The sequence below is a fragment of the Mucor mucedo genome (genome assembly GCF_025094135.1).
Source record: "Mucor mucedo strain NRRL 3635 chromosome Unknown EV154scaffold_11, whole genome shotgun sequence".
Classification (NCBI taxonomy): domain Eukaryota; kingdom Fungi; phylum Mucoromycota; class Mucoromycetes; order Mucorales; family Mucoraceae; genus Mucor; species Mucor mucedo.
Genome location: NW_026252295.1, coordinates 365813 through 387012, shown reverse-complemented (window position 1 = coordinate 387012; position 21200 = coordinate 365813). Strand labels below are relative to the sequence as shown.

Sequence of the window (21200 nt, the reverse complement as noted above, 5' to 3'; positions counted from 1 at the left end):
AAACAAAATCCTCCTATTTTTTTTATATATATATCTTTATGGAATGTCTGCTTTGTCAATGCAATTTTGTTGTTGTTGTTTTTTGTTTATTGACCCATTTTCATGGCCCGAAATAACAAAGAGATATAATGATCAGCAGTTTTTAAACAACTGCAACCCATCCACACCCCCCCTTTTTTTTATGATCTTTCAAAAAGACGTGTCTAAGGTATATTAAACTGTTTGTGAGTCCACGAGACAAAAACGGCAAAAGATAAAGGGGAGAAGCGTTTAAGGTTTTGGGTCTTGAGTACAAAAAAAAAAAAAAAGTTGCCATGCAAATTATAAAAAAAGTTGTATAATAAAGGGGGCGTAATGTTTTCAAAAACACAAAGCTTAATCATCATGATGGCATCAGTTTACGACGGTTATCCAACATAAACTTATCCAATTATAGATTCATCAATCCTAATTAAGAAAATAGGAATAAATTTCTAAAAAGACTAAAAAGAAAAATGAAGGGCTGTTCTTTTATTATTATTCCTTTTGTTTTTTATTTTACAAACATGACAAAAATGTCAAATCATTCATTTGATGCTAAAAGCTTACTATACACCATGATTGATATGCAAACCATTCAATTGGTCTCAATTCTTGGTGTTGGTGCTTACGGTGTTGTTTATCTAGGTCGTCATGTCTACAGTCGAAAGCATTATGCAGTCAAACTGCTCACACATCTTCATATCAGCTATAAAGAAGTCGATGTCCATGCCTATCTCTCAGGACATCCCAACATTCTCAAATTCGAAAAGGTTGTATTTGAAGCTGAAAAAACATTTATGGTGATTGAATACACACCAGAGGGTGATTTATTCTCTGCCATCACTCGGCCTCATAATAACATTGTGGGTAATAACCAGGCCATTCGTCACATATTTCTACAAATACTGGATGCAGTTCATTATTGCCATGAGCATCATATCTCACATCGTGACCTAAAGCCTGAAAATATCATGCTTGGATCCAAATTGCAAGTCAAATTAGCAGATTTTGGTTTGGCCACTTTGGATCACGTTTCTAACGAATTCGGATGCGGATCTACCTTTTATTTTTCTCCAGGTAAATTATATACTTTAACCAAAAATGTACCTTTCTGTGCTAAAATTTTAATTTAGAATGTCAAGGAGGTTCAACTAGAATCAAGGGTTACAATACACAGAAAAATGATATATGGAGCTTAGGAATTATTCTGATCAACTTGACAGCAGGCAGAAACCCATGGAAGCAGGCCCACACACGCAATGCAGCGTTTGCCAACTATGTACGCAATCCACGACATTTCTTTCGTACCATCTTGCCTTGCATTTCAGACGAATTGGAACGGATCCTGTTACGGATCTTTTGTCTGAATCCAGTTAAACGTATTTCACTGCGGGAGTTACGCCATCGTATCCTAAAGTGCCAATCGTTCGTAGTTCCACAACAGCAGCAGCATTATCATGCACCACCACCAACACTACAAGAAGAGGACTTTAAAAATTCACACTGCAACATGGCCCATACAGACTCAGTAGCCCAAACCATGCTACAGTATGTGGGTGGTTTTATAGATAATTAACACTGATAGATGCAAAGAAAGAAAAAATTACTCTCTATTTTAATATAAAATAAAAATAAAACATTTAATTTATGATAACAACAATAAGAAACAATGGGGCAAATTTTTTTATTTGTATTTAAAAAGAAAAAACGGCATAAAAGTAAAACAAGTAGAATATTCTATTTGTTTGTTACTTCTTCTTTTGAATGGGGACTCTGCGTGAAAGATCAAAGCTTTCAATAAAGAAGGTACTGAAGAAGGAAAGACCAGCAAGTCCCGCACAGGCCGTAAAGGTATATCGTAATCCCTTTTGATAGGCATCCAACACAATGGTCAGCACATCATCTGGTAAAAGTTCGCGTACTTCTGTCATCGATTTACGCGCAATCTCAATATACAGAGCTGCATCAGGTCCCGTAATCTTTTCTTGTAAAATTTGTTTCACCACGCCTTGGAAAATAGCCGACGTTAATGAAATACCAACAACGCCACCGATGGACCGGAACAAGTACGACATGGATGTAATCGTCGCAATTTCTATTTATATTTTCATAACAATCAGTATACTAAAAAAAAAAAAAAAAAACTTATTTTATCTCTCTCCTCCTCTTACCAGATGGGTCCACACAGGAATGCATTGCAATAAGTGTGGTAGTGATAACAACACCAAGTGACAATCCGTCAATTAATAAACAAAAGAATTGGAAATAATAAGGTGTGCTAGGTGTCCACATACTGTAACCAGCCATCGAAATAAAAGCCATCAAAGAACCCACAATAGTAATTTTGCGATATTCACCGGTTTTTGACATGTAAATACCAGACATGACAGATCCGAAAGAGACAGAAGCTACCTTGGGCATGATATAAACACCAGCGGTAGATGGACTATAACCTAATAAAGCCTATATTCACCTGTCAATAAAAAAAAGATAAACAAAAACAATAACATACTTGATAAAATAAGGGAGTAATGTAAATCAGAGAAGTGGTAGCCATGACACACCATAAATTAGCAGATGAGCAAGCCAAGGGAGTACGACTCGAGATAATGTCCCAGGGCATCAATGGATGGATAGCATATTTAGCCTCAATGATACAGAAAGCAATGGCGAGCACAACTGCGCTGGAAAAGCATCCAAGGACAATAGGTGCAGACCAAGGCATGATGTTACCACCCAAAGAAGTAGCCATCAAGAAGCAAATGACAGCTAAAACAATGGTAATGGCACCAGCATAATCAATCTTTTTCAAACGCTCCGATAACGTCTCCCCACTGGTATTTTCTTCCAAGTTATAGTTGGTTAAGAGTTTGGTGGCTACATAAATGGTAACAACAAGGAGGGGTAAATTGATAAAGAAACAGAAGCGCCATCCCAAACTGTCAGTGATAAATCCGCCCAAGGGAGCGCCCAACACAGAACCAACCTATTAAAGAAATGTTTTAGTATCACGTTGTACGACAGAATAATGTTTTAGCAATGGAAAAATCTTTACAGCATAGGCAATATTGCCATAACCTTGAAATTTGCCTCTTTCTCTCAATGGTACAAGATCCGCAGTAATGACAGTTGTTAAACTAGTTGTTATTATAGGTTAGTTTCATCATGAGTCATTCCTTTTTTTTAAGAACAATTACATACCAATTAATACCTCCGCCGCCTATACCTGCAATAGCACGAGCTATTACTAAAGCCCATAAATTAGTGGCAGCACCGCAAAGTAATGAGCCAATAAAGAAAACTGAACTAGCGAAAAGCATAGAGGACTTGCGACCAAATACGTCCGAGATACGGCCATCTAATTTTTTTCAAAACAAAACACGCATTAGAATACTCTTATCTGCTCATATTTTTGTATCGGCTTACATAATGGCTGTAATGCTGTGAAACTTAACATGTACGATGTTGCAATCCAAACAATTTCATTTGATCTTTTTTTTTATGTTTATCGGGAAAAACGTTAAGGAATTAAGCTTTATTTTTTATATCTTCTTTTCTGTTACCTTTTGAACTCCGTACCAATTTGAGGATAAATAGTGGCAACAATTGAAGAATCTAAAGAGGATAAAATAACAGCAATCCAGATACTTGAAAATAAAATCATCAGGTTAGATTAAATAAAGAAATTTTAATGGGGAGACAATACATACCCAGAAAAGACAGCGTAAATTGAAGCACCATTCAATCTCTTTTTTAATAATGCATCGTTTGCTTTGGTGGTGTCAATTTCGCCACTTGTCGATACGACTGAACTTAAACTGGGTGCATTAGAGTTACTGGATTGATAGGCTGGTCCCTCGTCTCTCAACAATGGTGAAGCTTCGTGAGTCATCTAAGCGAGGCTCCTTTTTTTTGGGGTGTGCCGGGGATAATTTTTTTTTTTTAAAAAAAAAGGAGAAGAAATATAAATCTTTTTTTTTTTTTTTTAATGCTGTATCGGTCTTCATGATTCGGAGCCAATAAACGGAATCCAATTTTAATGTTACATCACCAGCTATCCACCGACAACTCGGACCAACTAATAACCTTTTTGGATAAATTTTGAACACTTATTGTTAATTGTTACTGCTTTTTATTGCAAAAATTCAGGAACACAATCACAGTTTTAACACCATAATTGCGGAGCGAAAATGAACTTTAGATAAAACATTGGTTTTCCAGATTAATCAAAGATTATTTTCAGAAAAAGAATGTCTGTAATTATATGTATGTCTCATAAGAAGCTAATTGGGTGCTAATAATTTGGCATCATCATTTGAAAGTTTAATGATCATAAGAAGGATGGTTGTTATTTCTATTGACGCTTTCCCCAGACTCATGTGTCTGCTACATGGACACCCGTCAGCTTAAAACGTGTGACATATCCTATCAATATTATAACGCCCTTTATGATTAACATCTTATACGCTTAGTCTTATTGTTTTTGTCATCCATCCTCCCCAACGCTGGAACTAAAACCCAAGAGTAAAGAGAAAAATACCGGTTGCTAATTTATTTGAAGAGTCTATTTTACTTTGAAAGATGTAACTTTTTCCGGAAAGAACTGCATATTCACAAATGTAAATAACATGATGGTACCGATCTGGTTCTAACTATATTGTCTGTCACCTTACTTTATCTAGTACACATCTACATTGTTAGTCAAAGTAGAAGAGTAGCCTACCATTGTATGTATCACATACCATTAATGTACATGATGAAAGTATAGAACTATTTCTCGCTCTTTGCTGTGGCTATTCTTTATGAACCAGCCTCTTCGAGAATTCCCCCAATTTAGCCTCATCAAGTTCTACTAACCTGTCATTTGCATCAAATGACTTAAATTTAATGACGACGGCTTCGATGTTTCTCAAGCAAACAGTGTAATCAACTCGAATGGGAGAAAACAAATACTTGTCGGTATCGGTACACATTTGAGATGGAATGTCACTAAAGAAAACTAGTATCAGTAGACCAATTGATACGATAAGGAGAAACACTATTTTAAATACTTTTAGCTTTTCAAAGTGAGACTGGTTTAAAGATACAGGAGTATAAAATCACTTTTAACACACCTTTTCTACTATAATAAATGGCATAGTAGAGGTGTTAAATCTGAGAACAGATCTCGTAATTCCCCACGTCTGATCTAGGCATAGTACAACTGGGCCAAATTTACCAAAGTCCTCAATGTCTCGAAATAGTGTTTAATCGCTCTTTCAGTCTGTGTACTCGAACTTCATGAAGAGACTCTTGTAACTAAATCCTTTCAAAGTGAATTGCTGCTTAATATGGTTTTGATAGGTTTTCGTAGTAGATAATGTTTTTTTTTTTATACTTTTGTGTATTTATGGTCCTTATATGCGTATGCATATCGTCCTTGTATGCATATGGATATGCATATAGCTCATCTTTGGTATTATTCACGTTTGTTGTGACCCCCAAATTGGTATCTACTTTAATGACGGAAAAAATAAAGGAGAGAGACCTTTTTGTACAAAAACAATGATAAATAAGAAGAGGAAGTAAAGACCGGGAATTCTGTTTACAAAGTTGCCAATCTTTCTCTGAATGTTCAAAGTTGTTAATTGTCCAGTTATTGACAACTATGAGGTCGGCTCCTTTATCAACCGTAGTATGTCATAAACCCTGGCCACTTTCTTCTTACAGGACTTTTCGCTACAAAACAGAGTCAGATAATCTGTTTAAAACTTTGAGAACTATGGTCATACTAGTCAACGTATCGGTGGCTATTTTAACCCCAATGAGCGTCTTGTACTTCCACACGGACGAAGATATACTTGCTGGATACTATTACACAAATTAGACTTATAATCATCCTTATAATTGTAATATCGATTTCTTTTTTAGAACTGGACTTGGAACTAACGCGTGCCGACTCCAGTTTCACCATGTTCTCTGGATGATAATTTAAAAATTGAAGATTCAAATAAATATAACGCGTACTTTAATTTTAACCATGGTCTTTGGAGTTTGCCTTCGGCCTGGGTTTTGTATCCCCTTCTTCTAGAAATTTTGGAGGGGATAAACCGACACTCTGAGTCCCCAACAGCGTCAGCAAGAACTCTTGTTGATAGCACAAGGCTTTTCCAATAAAGGAATGCCACTGGTTATAGACTCATTGGCGAAGACCTTATAATCATAAAGCAGCTGCTGTGAGGCCTTTCTGTCTCCAAGAGAATCACAATATATATTAGACATTTAAATGAAAGAGATGCTGTTTTAGTTCTGTTTCCAAAATATGCAAAACAGCTCAAGATTCAAAGTCACTGCTGCGCCAATAAATAAAAATCATTTTTGGTAGCAAAAAAAGGTTTGATTTCTATTTTTGAAAATCTCGAATTTTAAACACAAATTACTGTATGTACCCTTTCCAGATACATTTAATTTGCACGACATAGAAAAACTATTGTGTCTTTAAAAACGTTACACTGGCACTATTTGAATCAACGTTTTTTTTTTCTTTCACCTTAAATAATTACAATAACGATAATTTTCCTTTGTACCCCTTCTATCTCCCCAATTATTAGTTTATAAAAAACAACTCCCTTGACTTTTTTTTTCTTCTTTCCTTCAATTTTTTCTCTTTATATTTTAAATGAGTAGCACAACAACGAGTAATAATATAGAAGACTCACAGTTATCTTTGACTGGCATGGGGACACAGTTGGGGATCAATGCTGCAATTGCAGTGGGTGTGCTCTGTCTATTCAATATCTTAAGACCAAACAACTCTCGTATGATGATTTTTTCTAATACAATTTACATGCATTATACTCACTCACATAATCGACCCTTACTAGTTGTATACGCACCTAAATATAAATATGCAACGAAAACGTATGTTTAGCCTTTTTTTTTATTGTTTCCCTTAATTACTAAACTAAGCATCAATCATAATATAGTAAGCAGCCACCGACATTAGGACATGGTATGTGTTACAGTACTAGCAATATTAGCCACACTCTTTTGCAGAAGGTAACAGTTTGTAATTGTAGGATTTTTTGATTGGTTTAAACCAGTAATGCACACACCAGACTCTGTCTTGATTGAGAAAATTGGATTCGATGCCACATTTTTTATCAAATTTATTCGAATGATTCGACGTATGCTTTACGTAATGACCTTTGTAGGTGTTTGCATTATTATCCCAATTAATATTGTGGCCACATCAAAAACAGGGTAGAAAAATATCTATTTTTAAATCAGGTTCATCGATAGCTTATTTTTTATGTATACAGTGAATGGCCACCTTCTCCTGGTGTAGAATTTCTGTCGATTTCCACCATTAATTATTACGACGGTAAATTTCATTATTCCAATGGTGACTTGATGTGGTATTGGTGTCATGCCGGTGGTACATGGATTTTTTCAATTGTTATGTATGTCTTTCTCTGGCGTTTTTATGTTGATTATGTCAAATTTCGTCAAGAGTATTTCGAAAGCGAAGATTATCAAAATTCTATGCATGCTCGTACCTTGATGATTTTCAATGTGCCTGTGTCTATGAGATCCGATAAAGCGTTGGCGGATTGGGTCAATCGTATGGGATTAAAGTATCCTGCGCAGCAAATTTGTATAGGTACACAAAACACCGAGCTTGCCGGTTATGTAGAAGAACATGAAGAAGCTGTGCGGAAATTAGAAATTATTTTGTCAAATCATCTAAAAGGTAAACTTTTATACCTATTTATAAATGTCATTTTTATTTTTCTTGCTTACACAAAAACACTCAGATGGCAAGGTTGTACAAGGTAAAAGGCCATTGATGAGAGTCGGATCGAGTTTCTTTGGTTGCTGTGGTGGACAAAAGGTGGACGCCATTAGTTACTACTCAGAACGCGTTCAAGAATTACAAGAGAAAATCACCGTTGCTCGCTCACATATCTCGTCTAGCAAAAAAACTAATTACGGCTGGATATCTTATGATAAAGTAGCTTGGGCTCATGCAAATGCAAAACATCTTGCTTCTTCCTCTTCACCATTATTGAACTTACCAAAAATTCTAAGCGAAGGACCGAAACCTACCATCGAGCTTTCACCACAACCAAAAGATATCATCTGGTCTAACCTGGCCATGAATGAACATCTTCGAAGATCAAAAAGACTGATTGCTTCTTTTATTTTCTATGGATTTGTCTTCTTTTGGTTTATCCCATCCAGTTTTCTCTCAGCTTCTTCCAACGTCAAGGAGCTTTTCAGACTTTTTCCCAATTCCAAAATTTTCATGAAAAATCATCCCACATTTGTGTCTTTAGTGAGCTCTTGGTTTACTCCTATTGTTATGGCAATCTTTTTTTTTATTTTACCCAAAATTCTTAGATTTATGTCGCAACAACAAGGCTATATGACAGGTACAAGTTTAGATCGACAAGTGTTGGCGAAATTGTTTGTCTTTTTCATCATCAACAATTTATTGGTCTTTACCGTATCCTCAACTTTGATTGCCGTGTATTCAGAAATTAATGAAGCAGTTCAGAGTGGAACCACCTTGACGGCTCATCAGTTTTTTACAACAATGAGCGGTAATTTAACTCAAGTTGCAAAAAATCTTAGTGGTAAATATCAAAGAAACATGAATAGATGACGAAAATAACCTTTTTCTTTTGTTGCAGATGTTTCGACCTATTGGGTAAACTATGTTTCATTAAAAGGTCTTGGTGTCATTGTTGATTTAGCCCAGGTGGCCGTACTTTTGACTGTCACTTTGAGGTATATATAGTTTAACAATAATTTGCCCTCAATTTTGTAATAACTAACACATTATTTCATAAAAAACAGAAAGTTATTTACTAGACCGAGTCCTCGTCAATTACAAGGTAAAATAAGCAATTTTTTTTGGTTTTTCTTATGTTGAGTTAATATTATCATCTTCTTAGAATTCACTCGTCCTACTGCTTTTGACTTCCCATTGTTTTACAATGTTTTGTTGTTCTTTTTTACAGTCGGCCTTGTTTATTCTGTTATTGCTCCTTTGGTTCTTCCTTTTACAATGATGTACTTTTTATTGGCCACCATGGTCTTTAAATACCTCCTCATGTAATTAGCAGAAAATTAAAGTAGTCTACTGTTAGGAAATACTAAACAATACTTTTTTTTAAAATACGTCTAGGTATGTCTATGTGACTAATGTTGAAACAGGAGGCCAGATTTGGCGTCTGTTATTTAACCGTCTACTTGTGTCTGCTGTGTTATTTCAAGTTGTTATGTTTGGTGTGCTGAGCTTGAAGAGTGCCCGTATTGCCTCCTTTGCAGTTGCACCTTTACCCATTGTTACCATTCTTTTTAAAATTATTTGCAGCCGCAGGTTCGATCATCGCGTCTACTACTATCAACCTAAAATCGATGCTTATCATGGCGGAAGTGACCATAAGGCTGGCAATCATGATAAAAAGAACACCAAGAACTCGATCGGCTTTCGGTTTGGTGATCCAGCCTTTTTCGCGGAATTGCCTATACCCATGGTTCATGAAAGTGTGCGCCATTTACTCCCCAAACTTTACGGTGGTGGAAAGACAGAAAAGAAACCATTTATGAGTCGCATGACACGGCAAAAAAGTGTACGTCATGTATCAGTGATTCAGTTAAAAAATGCAACAGGAGGTGAATTACAGTTCCAAAGTGTTGGCGAAAAGGACCTTGAGCTGGATGATTCCACAGAGGGTGTCAAGGGAATGTATAAGTTTAACGAAGATGAAGAAAGCTTGAATGTCGTGGAGCCAACCAAAACCAATTATTATGCAAATAATTTTGCGGCGGGACCCAATAATAGTATCAATCCTTTAAAACGGTTGAGCAATCGACTGTCCTTCAAATCCACTCCAAATCACAATGATTTGTATTCTGCAAAAAGACCACTTGTTGATTCAACGTCAGTCAGAATGCAAACCGAAGAAGACTTTTCGTCCTCCTATTATCAACAAACCCATGAACCAAAAATGACACAAGATATGGAATACTTCGTTGCTGGTCAAGCATATCGTACTCACAATCCACAAAATCTAAATAGCTCAAGTGCGATTGAAATGGCAAATATTTATAAAGCTCAACAACAACCCTATCAATCCGCACCAAATCACACCGTATTAGATAACTATAACCAGTACATTCGTAACCCAGTTAATGCGTATACGGGCCAAGGAAGAGCTAAAAACTATCAGCAAGATGCAAATTATCAAACCAACCAGCGTTAAAAAGATAACACAATTATAAGTTTTTATCTTTTCTGTAAATACGATCAAGAGAGAAGGATAGTTGATCTATTCCTATGCTTGACTTTTATTTAAAAATTTACATAATAAAGAAAATCATTCGTTCTTTTTTGAATAATCCTTTTGGGAAAAAATTCATTTTTTTTCCTTTTATGTAAATAAAAAGTTATTTGGTGGCATCGATGTTGTAATGAATTTGATATTGACCTATATTAAACATACCTATGGGATGTCTTTTCTCCTCTGATGTTTCTTTCTATGGACGATAAGGCAGAAATGCTGAACTGAAGCTATTCTTCTACAATCTTTCTTTTTTTACTCTACCCATTTTTATCTCCTGTAAGAGGTTTTTTTTTCGAGGAAACAAAATATCCTACTAATGCCGGAGTCTAGCAGTGAATGCACCAGTGCAGGAATATCGTGCTCCCGCATAAATACATCACAAAGATAAGCAATATTATCTTTATATTGATTGATTATTAATAGAGTTGTTAAACATTATTTTCATCGTCTCACGATTACGATAAGCATGTTGCTTCAGGCAATAACTTTTTGAAGCTCTTTCGTTAACTGAAAATAAAAAATCTAGGGTCTTCGGTTCAATTGCTTTTAAGGTTGCGAGATAAATGCTAGTAAGGTCCCTATTTGGACGTGTAATTTAATATGTCTAGAAATTGATATTGTTTCTACTCGATTTATTTTTACTTCACTTTTTGAAAATTGTCTCAATTTTAATTTAATAGACTGTAGAATGTAAAGGATATAATAATTATAATAATATATATTTTGTTTTGGGGTGTTTTTCTTTACGAGGAGAATTGGTAAATATTTACGAATGATGATGATGATGACTTCCTTTAGATAAAGTGGATAAGTCGTGTTTTCCATCACAACATTGTCTGATATTGACGAGATCGTCAGAGTCATCAGAATCATAATTGACAACGTCGCGAGCTTGAGGTATACTTCTTTCTGATGCTTTTGAGCTAAGTGTTGTTTGTTGATGACCGGCATTTTCAACTGCACTGCTTTCGGTTGTGAGTCTTGGTTCTTCAATTAACTGGTTGTTAGCCTCATTAGGTCTGCCTAGTAAATATGACAAGGACTAATACATGTATATAAAAGAAGAGAGGTACGTGTTAGTATGTTACATGTTGCTTTCGTTCAAGTTAAATTACCTTAAACCACAACTCATGTCTTTCAAGAGAAGGTGCTGTTAATTTAAGATCTCTTTTGGGAGTGCGAATCAATAGACTCATTGGCGAAGCACCACTATGATCATGACTAGGAACTGCTGACACAGATTCAATAAAAGCTAGCAAAAAAATAGATAAATATCAGCTAAATGTTGCTTTAAAATTCACGTTATCTCCCGAACTTACCACTCTTTGTTTTAGCTTCATTTCCTTCTGCACCAGGGCGAATAGAGCTCCAGTACAAAATTTTTGTGTAAGGATGTACCCAAAAGAACCTTTGATGCTTGTTTTCAGAGATACCACCACCAACATAACGACGAGTATGTTTGGACATCCACTCACCGATCATAGTTTGAGTAATAGACGATATAACATACATGTCAGTACCACCATTGGAGAAACCAGGGAAACTATCGTCCGAGTTCATAGGCAGAGGAGTACGGTTTTGATTTTGGTGACCATCATCAGAAGATAGTGTTGAGATAGAGGCTACTGATTCTTGTCGGTTGGAAAGATCTCTCAGACTAATTGATGATTTGGATTGAAGTCGAGAACCATACTTGCTGTTTTCCAAGATACGGAAGCTACCAAATGACAAACTAGAAGGCGTAGCACTATCGGTGCTAGGTCGCTGATTCTTTTGGACTGTATTTTCTTTCTTTCCAGACCCAAGGCGAAGAGAAGAAACAGAGTTTGATAATCGAAGCTTACGGCTAGATGAGGAAGCAGGTGTAGAAATAGATGGAGCAGGGGATATATTGAGAGAAGGTGGCGCCAATCTTGATGTTGAGACAGATCTTTCGAGAGTAGGAGATGGCAACTCGTCTTGTTTCTCACTAGAGCTTTCCAAAAATCTTGAAGATCCATTAGATGCAATGTTAAGCTGAGTAGTTGTGGTTAATTCAGGAACAGTTTTATTTTCGCTTTCAACCAACGCAATTCGAACAGCCTCCTTGACGTTTTGTTCTGCTTCTTCCCTGGAGATCAAACGTTCTTCTTTTTCACGTAACATCTTTCTCTCTCTGGCTAATACAAGTAATGATTCATTTCTTTCTTTATCAACAGCTTCACGAGCAGCAGCAGCAGCCAAAATCTCAGCTTCTTCCTTAGTAACCAATTCCTTTTCACGAGCAGCCATTGCTTGACGTTCCTTAACAATAGCATCGGCAGCGGCAACTTTTGCCAAAGCTTCGGCCTCAGCCTTGGAAATCATTTCAATAGATTCCTCTTCTTCACGTTGAGCAACCTCCTTTCTTTCCAAATCCAGGGCTTTAGCTACTTCGTCTTTAACCATAACAAGTGCATATTCTCTAGACATCATACCGGCCATGGTTTCAGCTTGACTCTTTTCAGCCTTTTCCAATGCATCAGCGATTGCTCTTTTTACAAGCACATCAGCACTATCTTTTGTGAGCATTGTTACCATTCTTTGATTAGTCTCTTCGGATTCCTTCTTGTAAGCTTCGATGGTCTTTGCTAAAATAGCCAGCTCGGCCAATTTCGCAACATGTGCCTCACTCTTTTGTTGTTCCAATTCGGATTGCTTAATAGATTGGAGTTCAGCTATTTGTTTTTCGTATTCTGCCTTTGTAGCAGCTTCGATTTCCAACTTCTGTTGTTCCAATTCCTTCTTTTGAGCCTCCAATTCGGCTTGTTTGATCAACTCAATCTCGGACTTTTGCTTCTCTAACTCTGCTTGCTTGATCAATTCGATTTCAGTCTTTTGCTTTTCCAATTCGGCTTGCTTAATTAACTCGAATTCCTTTCTCTGCTCCTCCAGCTCAGCTTGTTTGATAAGCTCTATTTGTTTCTTTTGCTCTTCAAGCTCAGCTTGTTTAATTAACTCGATTTGTTTCTTCTGTTCTTCAAGTTCTGCCTGCTTGATTAGTTCGATTTCGTGTTTCTGTTTTTCTAATTCAGCTTGCTTGATCAGTTCGATATCTTGTTTTTGCTTCTCTAATTCAGCTTGAGTAAGAGCTTCAATTTCTTGTTTTTGCTTTTCTAATTCGGCTTGTTTAGCAGCCTCTATTTCCTGCTTTTGCTTTTCTAATTCTGCCTGCTTCACAAGTTCTAACTCGGCAATGTGCTTCTCCAACTTGTCCTTCTTGATCGCATCCAGCTCCAACTTTTGTTTTTCTAATTCCTTTTTATGTACTTCAAGTGTTGCAGCTTCGATGTCGACCTTTTGCTTTTCTAATGCTTTTTGAACCTTGACTTGTTCATTAGTTGTAGCAAGTTGAACTAACTGATCCGCTTCCTTTTTAGTGATCATTTCTTCAGAAGGAGGAGAAATGCTCTTAAGAGAGGTAGTTTCGACTTCCTGTTTCACCTTTTCACTTGCGAGAGCAACAGCGGCTAAGGATAAAGCTTCAGCCTCTGCTTTGGGTATCATATCGCGCAAGAGTTCTTGCTCATTGGATTTGTATTGGGCATCCAGCTCTTGACGAGTTTCTTGAACTAAAACATCGGATTCTAATTTCAGTTGCTTCGTGACTTGTTCAACGGTTTCTTCCACCATCTTATCTGCTTCAGCTTTGGGTATCAAGTTCAAGGAAATAATCTTTTCTTGTTCGGATTCAACAGCCTTTTGAACCAATTTATCAGCCTCGGCTTTAGGTATTAAGTTTAAGGAGATTGTCTTTTCTTGCTCAGATTCAACGGCCTCTTGAATTAACTTATCCACTTCTGCTTTAGGAATTAAAGAAACCATTTTTTCTTGTTCAACAACAACAGCTTCTTCAATTAATTTATCTACATCGGCCTTGGGGATTAAGTTCATGGAAACGATCTTTTCTTGTTCAACAATGACAGCTTCCTCGATTAATTTATCCACTTCAGCCTTTGGTACCAAATTCATGGAGACGATTTTTTCTTGTTCGACAACAAGTGCCTCTTCAATCAATTTATCCACCTCTACCTTTGGAATCAAATTCATTGAAACAACCTTTTCTTGCTCAGACTCTACGGCCTCTTGAATTAGCTTATCAACGTCCGCCTTGGGGATCAAATTTAATGCAACAATTTTCTCTTGCTCTACTACAACAGCTTCTTGGATTAATTTCTCTAAATCAGCCTTGGGAATCATTTCAGCAATCTCCTTTTCTAATGCACTCTGAATTAATTGATCGACCTGGTTTTTAGGAACCATAATCTCTTCGTCTGATTGATCAACAGATGGGGTGTTTGATGAACCCATAGAGGGTGCTATCAATGCCTCTACTTGTTCGGGAGAAAGAATAGCACCTGCACGTTCGGCAATATCTTTTCTCTCTTTAGACAATGCCTTAGTGACCTGTTCATGAACATATTGCTGACTCACTGCATCAGTAATAATCGGTAGAACGCTGGTGTCGTTTTCTTGTTTGTTACGTGTATCTTGTGTATTCGTGTTACCAGAAATCACCTCCTGATTTTGAGGAACATTTTGTGCCACACAGGAGTCAGAACGTGTGTTACTATCTGGAATGACAGCAGCTGCAGCTGCAGCAAGAGAGCCGACTAATAAAGTTGAAGGTGATACTGGAGTGTCCTCCTCTTCTTCTTCTTTTTGTGCCAAGTCATTGAAATCGATTGGGTCAGTATTGATACCTGCATCAACAACTTGAACCTTGGATTCCAATTCAGAAGACAATGGCTTCATAGGAATTGAAGAGAATGAGGTACCGTTATTGAAATCTAAAATACCATCGAAAGAATTTCCATAATTTGTAAAGTTTTGATCTAATGCATCTTCATCCATGCTATCATATTCTTCAGTGTCTACTTCCTCTTCGTCATCATCATCTTGATCTAATTTAGACTCAGTGTCCGATTCGTTAGGGCAAAGACCCCTTGGTTGTCTTGCTACGCCACCTCTCTTCTTTTTCGCAGCAGTCTTCTTTTTACCACTTGATTTTGCACCGCGACCATTATTTCCAAGAGGGATAGCATTGTTAGAATTCCAACTAGACATTTCCTTACGCATCTGTTCAATATTTTCTTGACTATCAGAAAGCATCTTCTTAATTTCAAATTTCTCCAACTTCTCTTTATGATAGGAGCTTCTGAGATTCGAGATAATTCTATGTGCGTGAGCCAACGATTGCTTCAATGTTTCAGTCTCCATCACTTGTTGGCTACGGGTGCCAGGTAGGGTTGAGGGTGGTGTTATGGTCTTATTTTGATCATCAGAATCATTATCATCATTCAATTCTATAGTTGAATCATTTGTGCTAATTTCCTCAGTGAGCGTACGGGAAGAAGTAGCTAATTTGATCGCTAACTTTGCCTTGACGATTTTGAGTTCTGTATTTAGTTCTTCCACTTGTTTTTGTATTTGAGAATTATCGCGCTGTGCACTTGCTGCGTGTCTTCTAAGGTGATGTGTTTCCTGCTCATGTCGGGCTTTCATAGCTTCGATCACCGATGCAGATTTTTCCTCTTGTGCCTTCATGATGTCAATCTGTTCCGCTTGGCTCTTCATTTGCTTTGATAATCTTGCATAATCAGCATTATGTTTAGCTACAGATTGGTTAGATTCTGACAAGTGGGATCTGAGCTCTTGATTGGCTACTTCAAGATTCCAGTTTTCCTCTTTTAATCTCTCTAAAAAAAAATGACCGGGGATTAGAGCCATGTTAAAAAGCTCTCACTCTATCGAAATACAAACCTTCAATTTCCTCCTTTAGTTTTAAATGCCGCTGCGCTGTTTCATGAGTTCGTTCGGTGTCCGCTTTAGAGAATTCGAAATGCTTGATGATCTCTTCCTTTTCTTGGAGAGCCGATTGAAGCTTACGTACCTCGATCAGTAAGCCCTGACCAATCTCGGTTGCAAACTCAATATCTGGGTTGCGTCTATTACCATTTAAAGGCTTTGATCGTTGTTTTGATGGTGAAGAATTAGTTGGTGGAGGAGGCAATAAAGGAGAGAAGCTTGTGGCAGCAGAATCATCTAACATGGACTATTTGGAATTATTTTATTAAAATCACAAAAAATTAATATGTTTAAAAAAAACTTACTTTAGAACTTTTCAGGTACTGGAATTCATTGGCTAAACCTTCAAGCTTGGATTGAATTTCTAAAGGCAACTCTTCGTCTTGATCAAATTTATTTAAATGTAAAATCTCTTTTCTGATATCGTCGCTTTGTTTTATTAAAGCATTTCGGCTTATTTGACTTGTTCCTATTCTCTCAAGTATTTTCTCCTTGTCATCAAGTTGTGCAGCTAGTTGTGATTTCACTTGATTAGCATTCATCCCAGAAAAAGAGATGGGTCTCTTTTGTCTCGAGACTTTCTCGGACAAACTCGACGTTGGTGTTGACATTTCTCTTATTGTATATCAAATACAATATTCGATTGAATTAAGAATATATAATATAAATATCAAGAATGATAGATTATATGATTCTTTAAAATAATAATAGAAAGAGAAAAAAAGAAGAGCGAAAAAGAGAAAAAATATCATTAAAGATTTAAACAACGTGGTGACTTTTACGTCACACAAAAAAGAGGCACTTGGTTGGTGACTCGAAATAGAAAATCACCTGCTGTTTCTGCAACTCCTTCCCTCCTACACATTTTTTTTTCTTATACCAACAATTTATAATGGATGCCACCTCCTTTGTCGGGATGTTAACTTATTTTTACATTATAATTATATAGAGTACACTTTTATTTCAAAAAAAAGGGTTAAAGGGAGAAGGGGAGGGGTTATGTTTTATTTACAAAATCATTGTATCAATAGGTCTGACAGGTACGCCAGATTCTTTAACAAATTCTTTAACAGCTTGAATAGGTACTTCATGACGATGGAAAATACCAGCTGCTAAAGCGGCTTCAACACCTGTTTCTTCAAACACCTCAACAAAATCTTCAACTCTACCTGCACCACTGGATGCAATGACAGGAATTGAAACAGCTTTACGGACTGAATCAATCAACTCCAATTCAAAGCCAGAGTTAGTACCATCACGATCCATACAGTTTAATAAAATTTCACCAGCGCCCAATTTCTCACATGCAGTAACTAATTGGATAACATCCATATCACGTCCTTCACGTCCACCCATGACAGTACATTGATACCAACAGTATTGCTCTCCATTAGGTCCGACCTTGGAGTTCTTGACAGTGCTGTGGGTAGTTTCACTGGGATCTTTAACGTAAACACGACGAGGATCGACAGATATAACAACTGCTTGAGATCCATAGGCTTCAGCGATAGTCTCAATAGCTGTGGTTCCGGTCTTCTTACCACCGTCAGCATAGAACTTTTCTGCACAATATACTGCATCGCTGCCAATAGATACCTTATCCGCACCTGAACGGAAATATTCGCCAGCAACTTCAAATGCAGGATGAACTGTACCATCAGGGTCAGTGACATCACGAATACCACCACCAATAGTTAAGGGAACAAAGACGGTTTCAGAAGTACGTTTCAGTACTTCAAGCATAGGAAGATCACCTAAAGGACAGTTACGGAAACTAGTGATATTTAAGAAGGTAATCTCATCAGCACCTTCCTCAAAGTAACGCTTGGCTAACTCGACAGGCTTTCCCAAATTACGAACATCGTTGCTGCCTTCAGTTTCACGTACATCGTATTGGTCACCCTTAGTGACAACCAAATCACCATTATCATTAGCACGGACATCCAAACAAGCAATGATACGCTTAGTAAATGTATCTTTAGTCTTCTTGATGGGCTCTTTCATAATAATTGTGCTTTGATCGACAATACCAGTGCCAGTCAAGAAAGATTTAAGAATATTAACACCTGCATAACCACTCTTTTCAGGGTGGAATTGAGTTGCAAAAACATTATCCTTTTGAACAGAAGCAACGAATAGTTCATCGCCATATTGAGCAGTTGCTAAGACCCAATCCTTATTTTCCTCAATGTAACGTGCAGCATAAGAATGAACAAAGTAGTAAGTCTTATCTTCGTCAATATTGAAATCGACAGCTTGGCCAGCAGTTTGTTGATCAGGTTTAAGCTCTTTAGCTAATTGAGCGTGGTTCCAACCCATGTGAGGAACGGCCTTAGTGCTGTTGTCGAACTTAGCTGCTTTTCCAGGAATGACACCCAAACCAGGCTCGTCGCTTTCTTCAGAACCTTCAAAAAGTGTTTGCATGCCAACACAGATACCCATAAATGGTTTACCAGAGGCAATATATGCTTTTAAAGGATCGGCATATCCCTTGGTGCGCAAGGAACGCATGGCAAAACCAAAGTCACCAACACCAGGGAAAATAAGTTTCTACAAGACACGATCAGTTTTGAAAATAAGTAATACATTGTTTTGAATTTACCTCCGCAATGGCGATGTCAGAAGGGTCTTTAACGAATGTAATATCGTAACCCAAATGGTTAATAGCATTAACTAAACTACGAACATTACCTGCTCCATAATCGAGCATGTAAAGACCTGACATTTTTAATATTTTGTTTTACAGTAAAGAGAAAATAAAGCAAACACGAACAAAGTGCACTCCTTTGTATACTCGGGTTTTAGTGGCTTGGATGAGTCATTGAGCGGAGATAACGTTTAGGAACCTTCTCCACTGATTCATTATATGCTGCTCATAATATACCACAACAGTACGACAGTTATCGTGATGTGTTGTAATGAGTCATGCTCGTGCAATTAAACTTAATTGATCTTTCATTTGGATAACAAAACTGAGTTTAATTATAATCCGTTAAGTAATTTGGACTATCAACGCAGATTAGGATGAGTCTTTGAATTCTAAGGGAAACCTTGTCAAAGATAAGCATTAGAATTTAAACAGAAAACGGCTAGTATCAGCTTCCTGCTCTCATTTACAAATTTTGTGACATTTGAGTTTTTTTTTCATGACTTTGTTGAACCTCTTATTTGAAAAATAAAATTGATTTGAAATAACTTTCCTTATAGTAAGATCAGTAATTTTGTGGTTTGCTTACTACTCAGCATAAATGCTTTGTCTTTGAAGCTAACAACTAGAATCCCGCTTCATGCAACTAGTTTTACTTCATAGGGCACGTCATTAACCATCATCCAATACTCTTAAATCCCCGACCGTAGTCAGTTCAGGACAAAATGGACGATTTATGAGGGTAATTTAACGCATGTGTTTAGTTTATAGGGAATGTTTGCTTTATTTAAGTATACGCTTTTCTTAAAGACAGCCAATTTTTCCTAAGGGACAGCCAAAGTGCACGTAGTCGCAACGTAAGATCTGTGATTTGGATGTTCTGTAAACTTGGGAACAAGAATATACAATCAAAAACAATGTAACAAGTGCGAATAAATGTGTATTAAGCAATTTATATTTATTTTGACAATCTTATCATCACTCTTTCGCCTTTTAGCTCGTTTGATCTTAATCTTACGTAAATATATTAAGGTAAAGTCGAAACGAGACCCGTTTATAGTATTAGCTGTTTTGGTTTGCAAAACATGATATGTCACTTTACTTTTGCTCTCAAATAATAGACCTAGGAAAAAACTCGATAATCCAAAACTCCTAAATTTTTATATCGTGTGATATGTATTTGTATTAATATGATGGAAACTCAACACATCAGTATTGGTACCCTGGTATGTTAAGATAGTTAGAGCTGAACAAGGATGTCGGATAAAATACAGTAACTAAAAACCAAAAAGACGGAAAAAACGCGCTCTTATATCGAGAATATTATTATTCCAATAGCACTTCAGTAATGTTCATACTGGATGCTCTTATAAAATCTACCGTTAGCTAAAACCTCCTTATTGTATATACTTCTTATACTGTGGAACTACTATAACAAAGGAAATGCTGTAGTACGCATGTATCTCTTCGCTTGCGGAAATGCTAACCAAAATGACACGTGTGCGTCAATTGCAGCGTTTTGTAGTGTTGAAAGTATGGCAATTTTAAGTGTTCCTCTAAGTAGTTATGCCATAGTACACTATTTCGTAAAATTATGTATGATGTGTAATCTTCCTAATAGCTGACATACTATGTGGAATAATCATAAAGTTATATGACTTGAAAAAAAAATCTAAACTTTCTCACATAAACGTATTCCGTCGATAATATTAATATTTAAATGCGCAATAATTTATGTCCATCAAGGTATTTAGCTTGTTTAAATACAGACTTTAACATATGTCTATTAAACAGAACAGAAGAAAAAGTGAAGAGGCATATATACTACTTGATGCCACATAGTTTTTGTGTTTTTCTAACTTACAAATGTATTGTTTAACACCTCAAATAGACAATATAATAATGTAATATTTATATATTTACCTAATTTAACAAGGATGAATGGTTATTCCTTTTTGATGTTACCTTTTATTTTTGAAAATAGACTGTCTCATAACATTATATTAAAATAAACTTTACATGCTTATTAATCTTTTTTTATTTTATTTTTTTCTTAAATATCTACAATAAATCTGTCGCTAAACCAAAACATTCGGCGAAATAGACCCCTATATGATAAAAAAAGACACTTGTTTTTTATTTCTTTATAACTTACCGTGATCTTGTAGTTAGTAATGGTGTGTATCGTTCCTATTAGCGAATCAAATTAAGAGAAAAGTAATATTGTATTAGATCTCAGTTAATAAACTATGGATCATAACCAATACAGAATTGCTGTGAATGAATAAAAAAATACAAAGGATAAACATTTATTCAATTGAAATAGATAATTAAATGATTACTTTAGACACAGCTCCGTACAAGTATAAATA

General features: G+C 36.4%; 5 protein-coding genes across 5 annotated transcripts; 2 read left to right on the top strand and 3 right to left on the bottom strand.

Moving 5' to 3' along the window:
• Positions 1 to 554: 554 nt before the first annotated feature.
• Positions 555 to 1597, top strand: EV154DRAFT_599323 (kinase-like domain-containing protein; the record flags this gene model as incomplete). The annotated part of the gene is made up of 2 exons (XM_051607107.1): positions 555 to 1098; positions 1155 to 1597. 2 exons carry the CDS (start codon positions 555 to 557, stop codon positions 1595 to 1597), a joined length of 987 nt encoding a protein of 328 aa, XP_051461833.1.
• A 68-nt stretch (positions 1598 to 1665) lies between these two features.
• EV154DRAFT_495881 (major facilitator superfamily domain-containing protein) lies at positions 1666 to 4008 on the bottom strand. The gene is made up of 8 exons (XM_051600091.1): positions 3732 to 4008; positions 3585 to 3668; positions 3448 to 3512; positions 3223 to 3379; positions 3077 to 3158; positions 2534 to 3007; positions 2193 to 2484; positions 1666 to 2116 (listed from the first exon to the last, which is right to left on the bottom strand). The coding sequence occupies exons 1-8, from the start codon at positions 3911 to 3913 to the stop codon at positions 1770 to 1772; spliced, it is 1683 nt and encodes a 560-aa protein (XP_051461832.1). The 5' UTR covers positions 3914 to 4008; the 3' UTR covers positions 1666 to 1769.
• A 388-nt stretch (positions 4009 to 4396) lies between these two features.
• Positions 4397 to 5159, bottom strand: EV154DRAFT_477541 (uncharacterized protein; the record flags this gene model as incomplete). Its single annotated transcript, XM_051598109.1, has 5 exons — positions 4397 to 4465; positions 4595 to 4669; positions 4695 to 4710; positions 4879 to 5093; positions 5136 to 5159. 5 exons carry the CDS (start codon positions 5157 to 5159, stop codon positions 4397 to 4399), a joined length of 399 nt encoding a protein of 132 aa, XP_051461831.1.
• Positions 5160 to 6610: 1451 nt separating this feature from the next.
• EV154DRAFT_599321 (uncharacterized protein) lies at positions 6611 to 10357 on the top strand. The gene is made up of 10 exons (XM_051607106.1): positions 6611 to 6818; positions 6885 to 6921; positions 6987 to 7012; positions 7080 to 7263; positions 7323 to 7753; positions 7818 to 8639; positions 8697 to 8793; positions 8863 to 8900; positions 8961 to 9120; positions 9194 to 10357. The coding sequence occupies exons 1-10, from the start codon at positions 6680 to 6682 to the stop codon at positions 10272 to 10274; spliced, it is 3015 nt and encodes a 1004-aa protein (XP_051461830.1). The 5' UTR covers positions 6611 to 6679; the 3' UTR covers positions 10275 to 10357.
• A 6759-nt stretch (positions 10358 to 17116) lies between these two features.
• On the bottom strand, positions 17117 to 18944 carry EV154DRAFT_495870 (uncharacterized protein). The gene is made up of 2 exons (XM_051600090.1): positions 18784 to 18944; positions 17117 to 18731 (listed from the first exon to the last, which is right to left on the bottom strand). Exons 1-2 carry the CDS (start codon positions 18904 to 18906, stop codon positions 17190 to 17192), a joined length of 1665 nt encoding a protein of 554 aa, XP_051461829.1. The 5' UTR covers positions 18907 to 18944; the 3' UTR covers positions 17117 to 17189.
• Between the last annotated feature and the right edge of the window lie 2256 nt (positions 18945 to 21200).

Coding starts and splice junctions, on each gene's coding strand:
- EV154DRAFT_495870 (XM_051600090.1), bottom strand. CDS start 18,906: ATGTCAGGTCTTTACATGCTCGATTATGGAGCAGGTAATGTTCGTAGT. Junction 18,732..18,783: donor CTGACATCGCCATTGCGGAG/GTAAATTCAAAA, acceptor CGTGTCTTGTAG/AAACTTATTTTCCCTGGTGT.
- EV154DRAFT_599321 (XM_051607106.1), top strand. CDS start 6,680: ATGAGTAGCACAACAACGAGTAATAATATAGAAGACTCACAGTTATCT. Junction 7,013..7,079: donor GCCACCGACATTAGGACATG/GTATGTGTTACA, acceptor TTGTAATTGTAG/GATTTTTTGATTGGTTTAAA. Junction 7,754..7,817: donor TTTGTCAAATCATCTAAAAG/GTAAACTTTTAT, acceptor AAAAACACTCAG/ATGGCAAGGTTGTACAAGGT.
- EV154DRAFT_495881 (XM_051600091.1), bottom strand. CDS start 3,913: ATGACTCACGAAGCTTCACCATTGTTGAGAGACGAGGGACCAGCCTAT. Junction 3,380..3,447: donor CACAGCATTACAGCCATTAT/GTAAGCCGATAC, acceptor GAAAAAAATTAG/ATGGCCGTATCTCGGACGTA. Junction 2,117..2,192: donor TTCCTGTGTGGACCCATCTG/GTAAGAGGAGGA, acceptor AAATATAAATAG/AAATTGCGACGATTACATCC.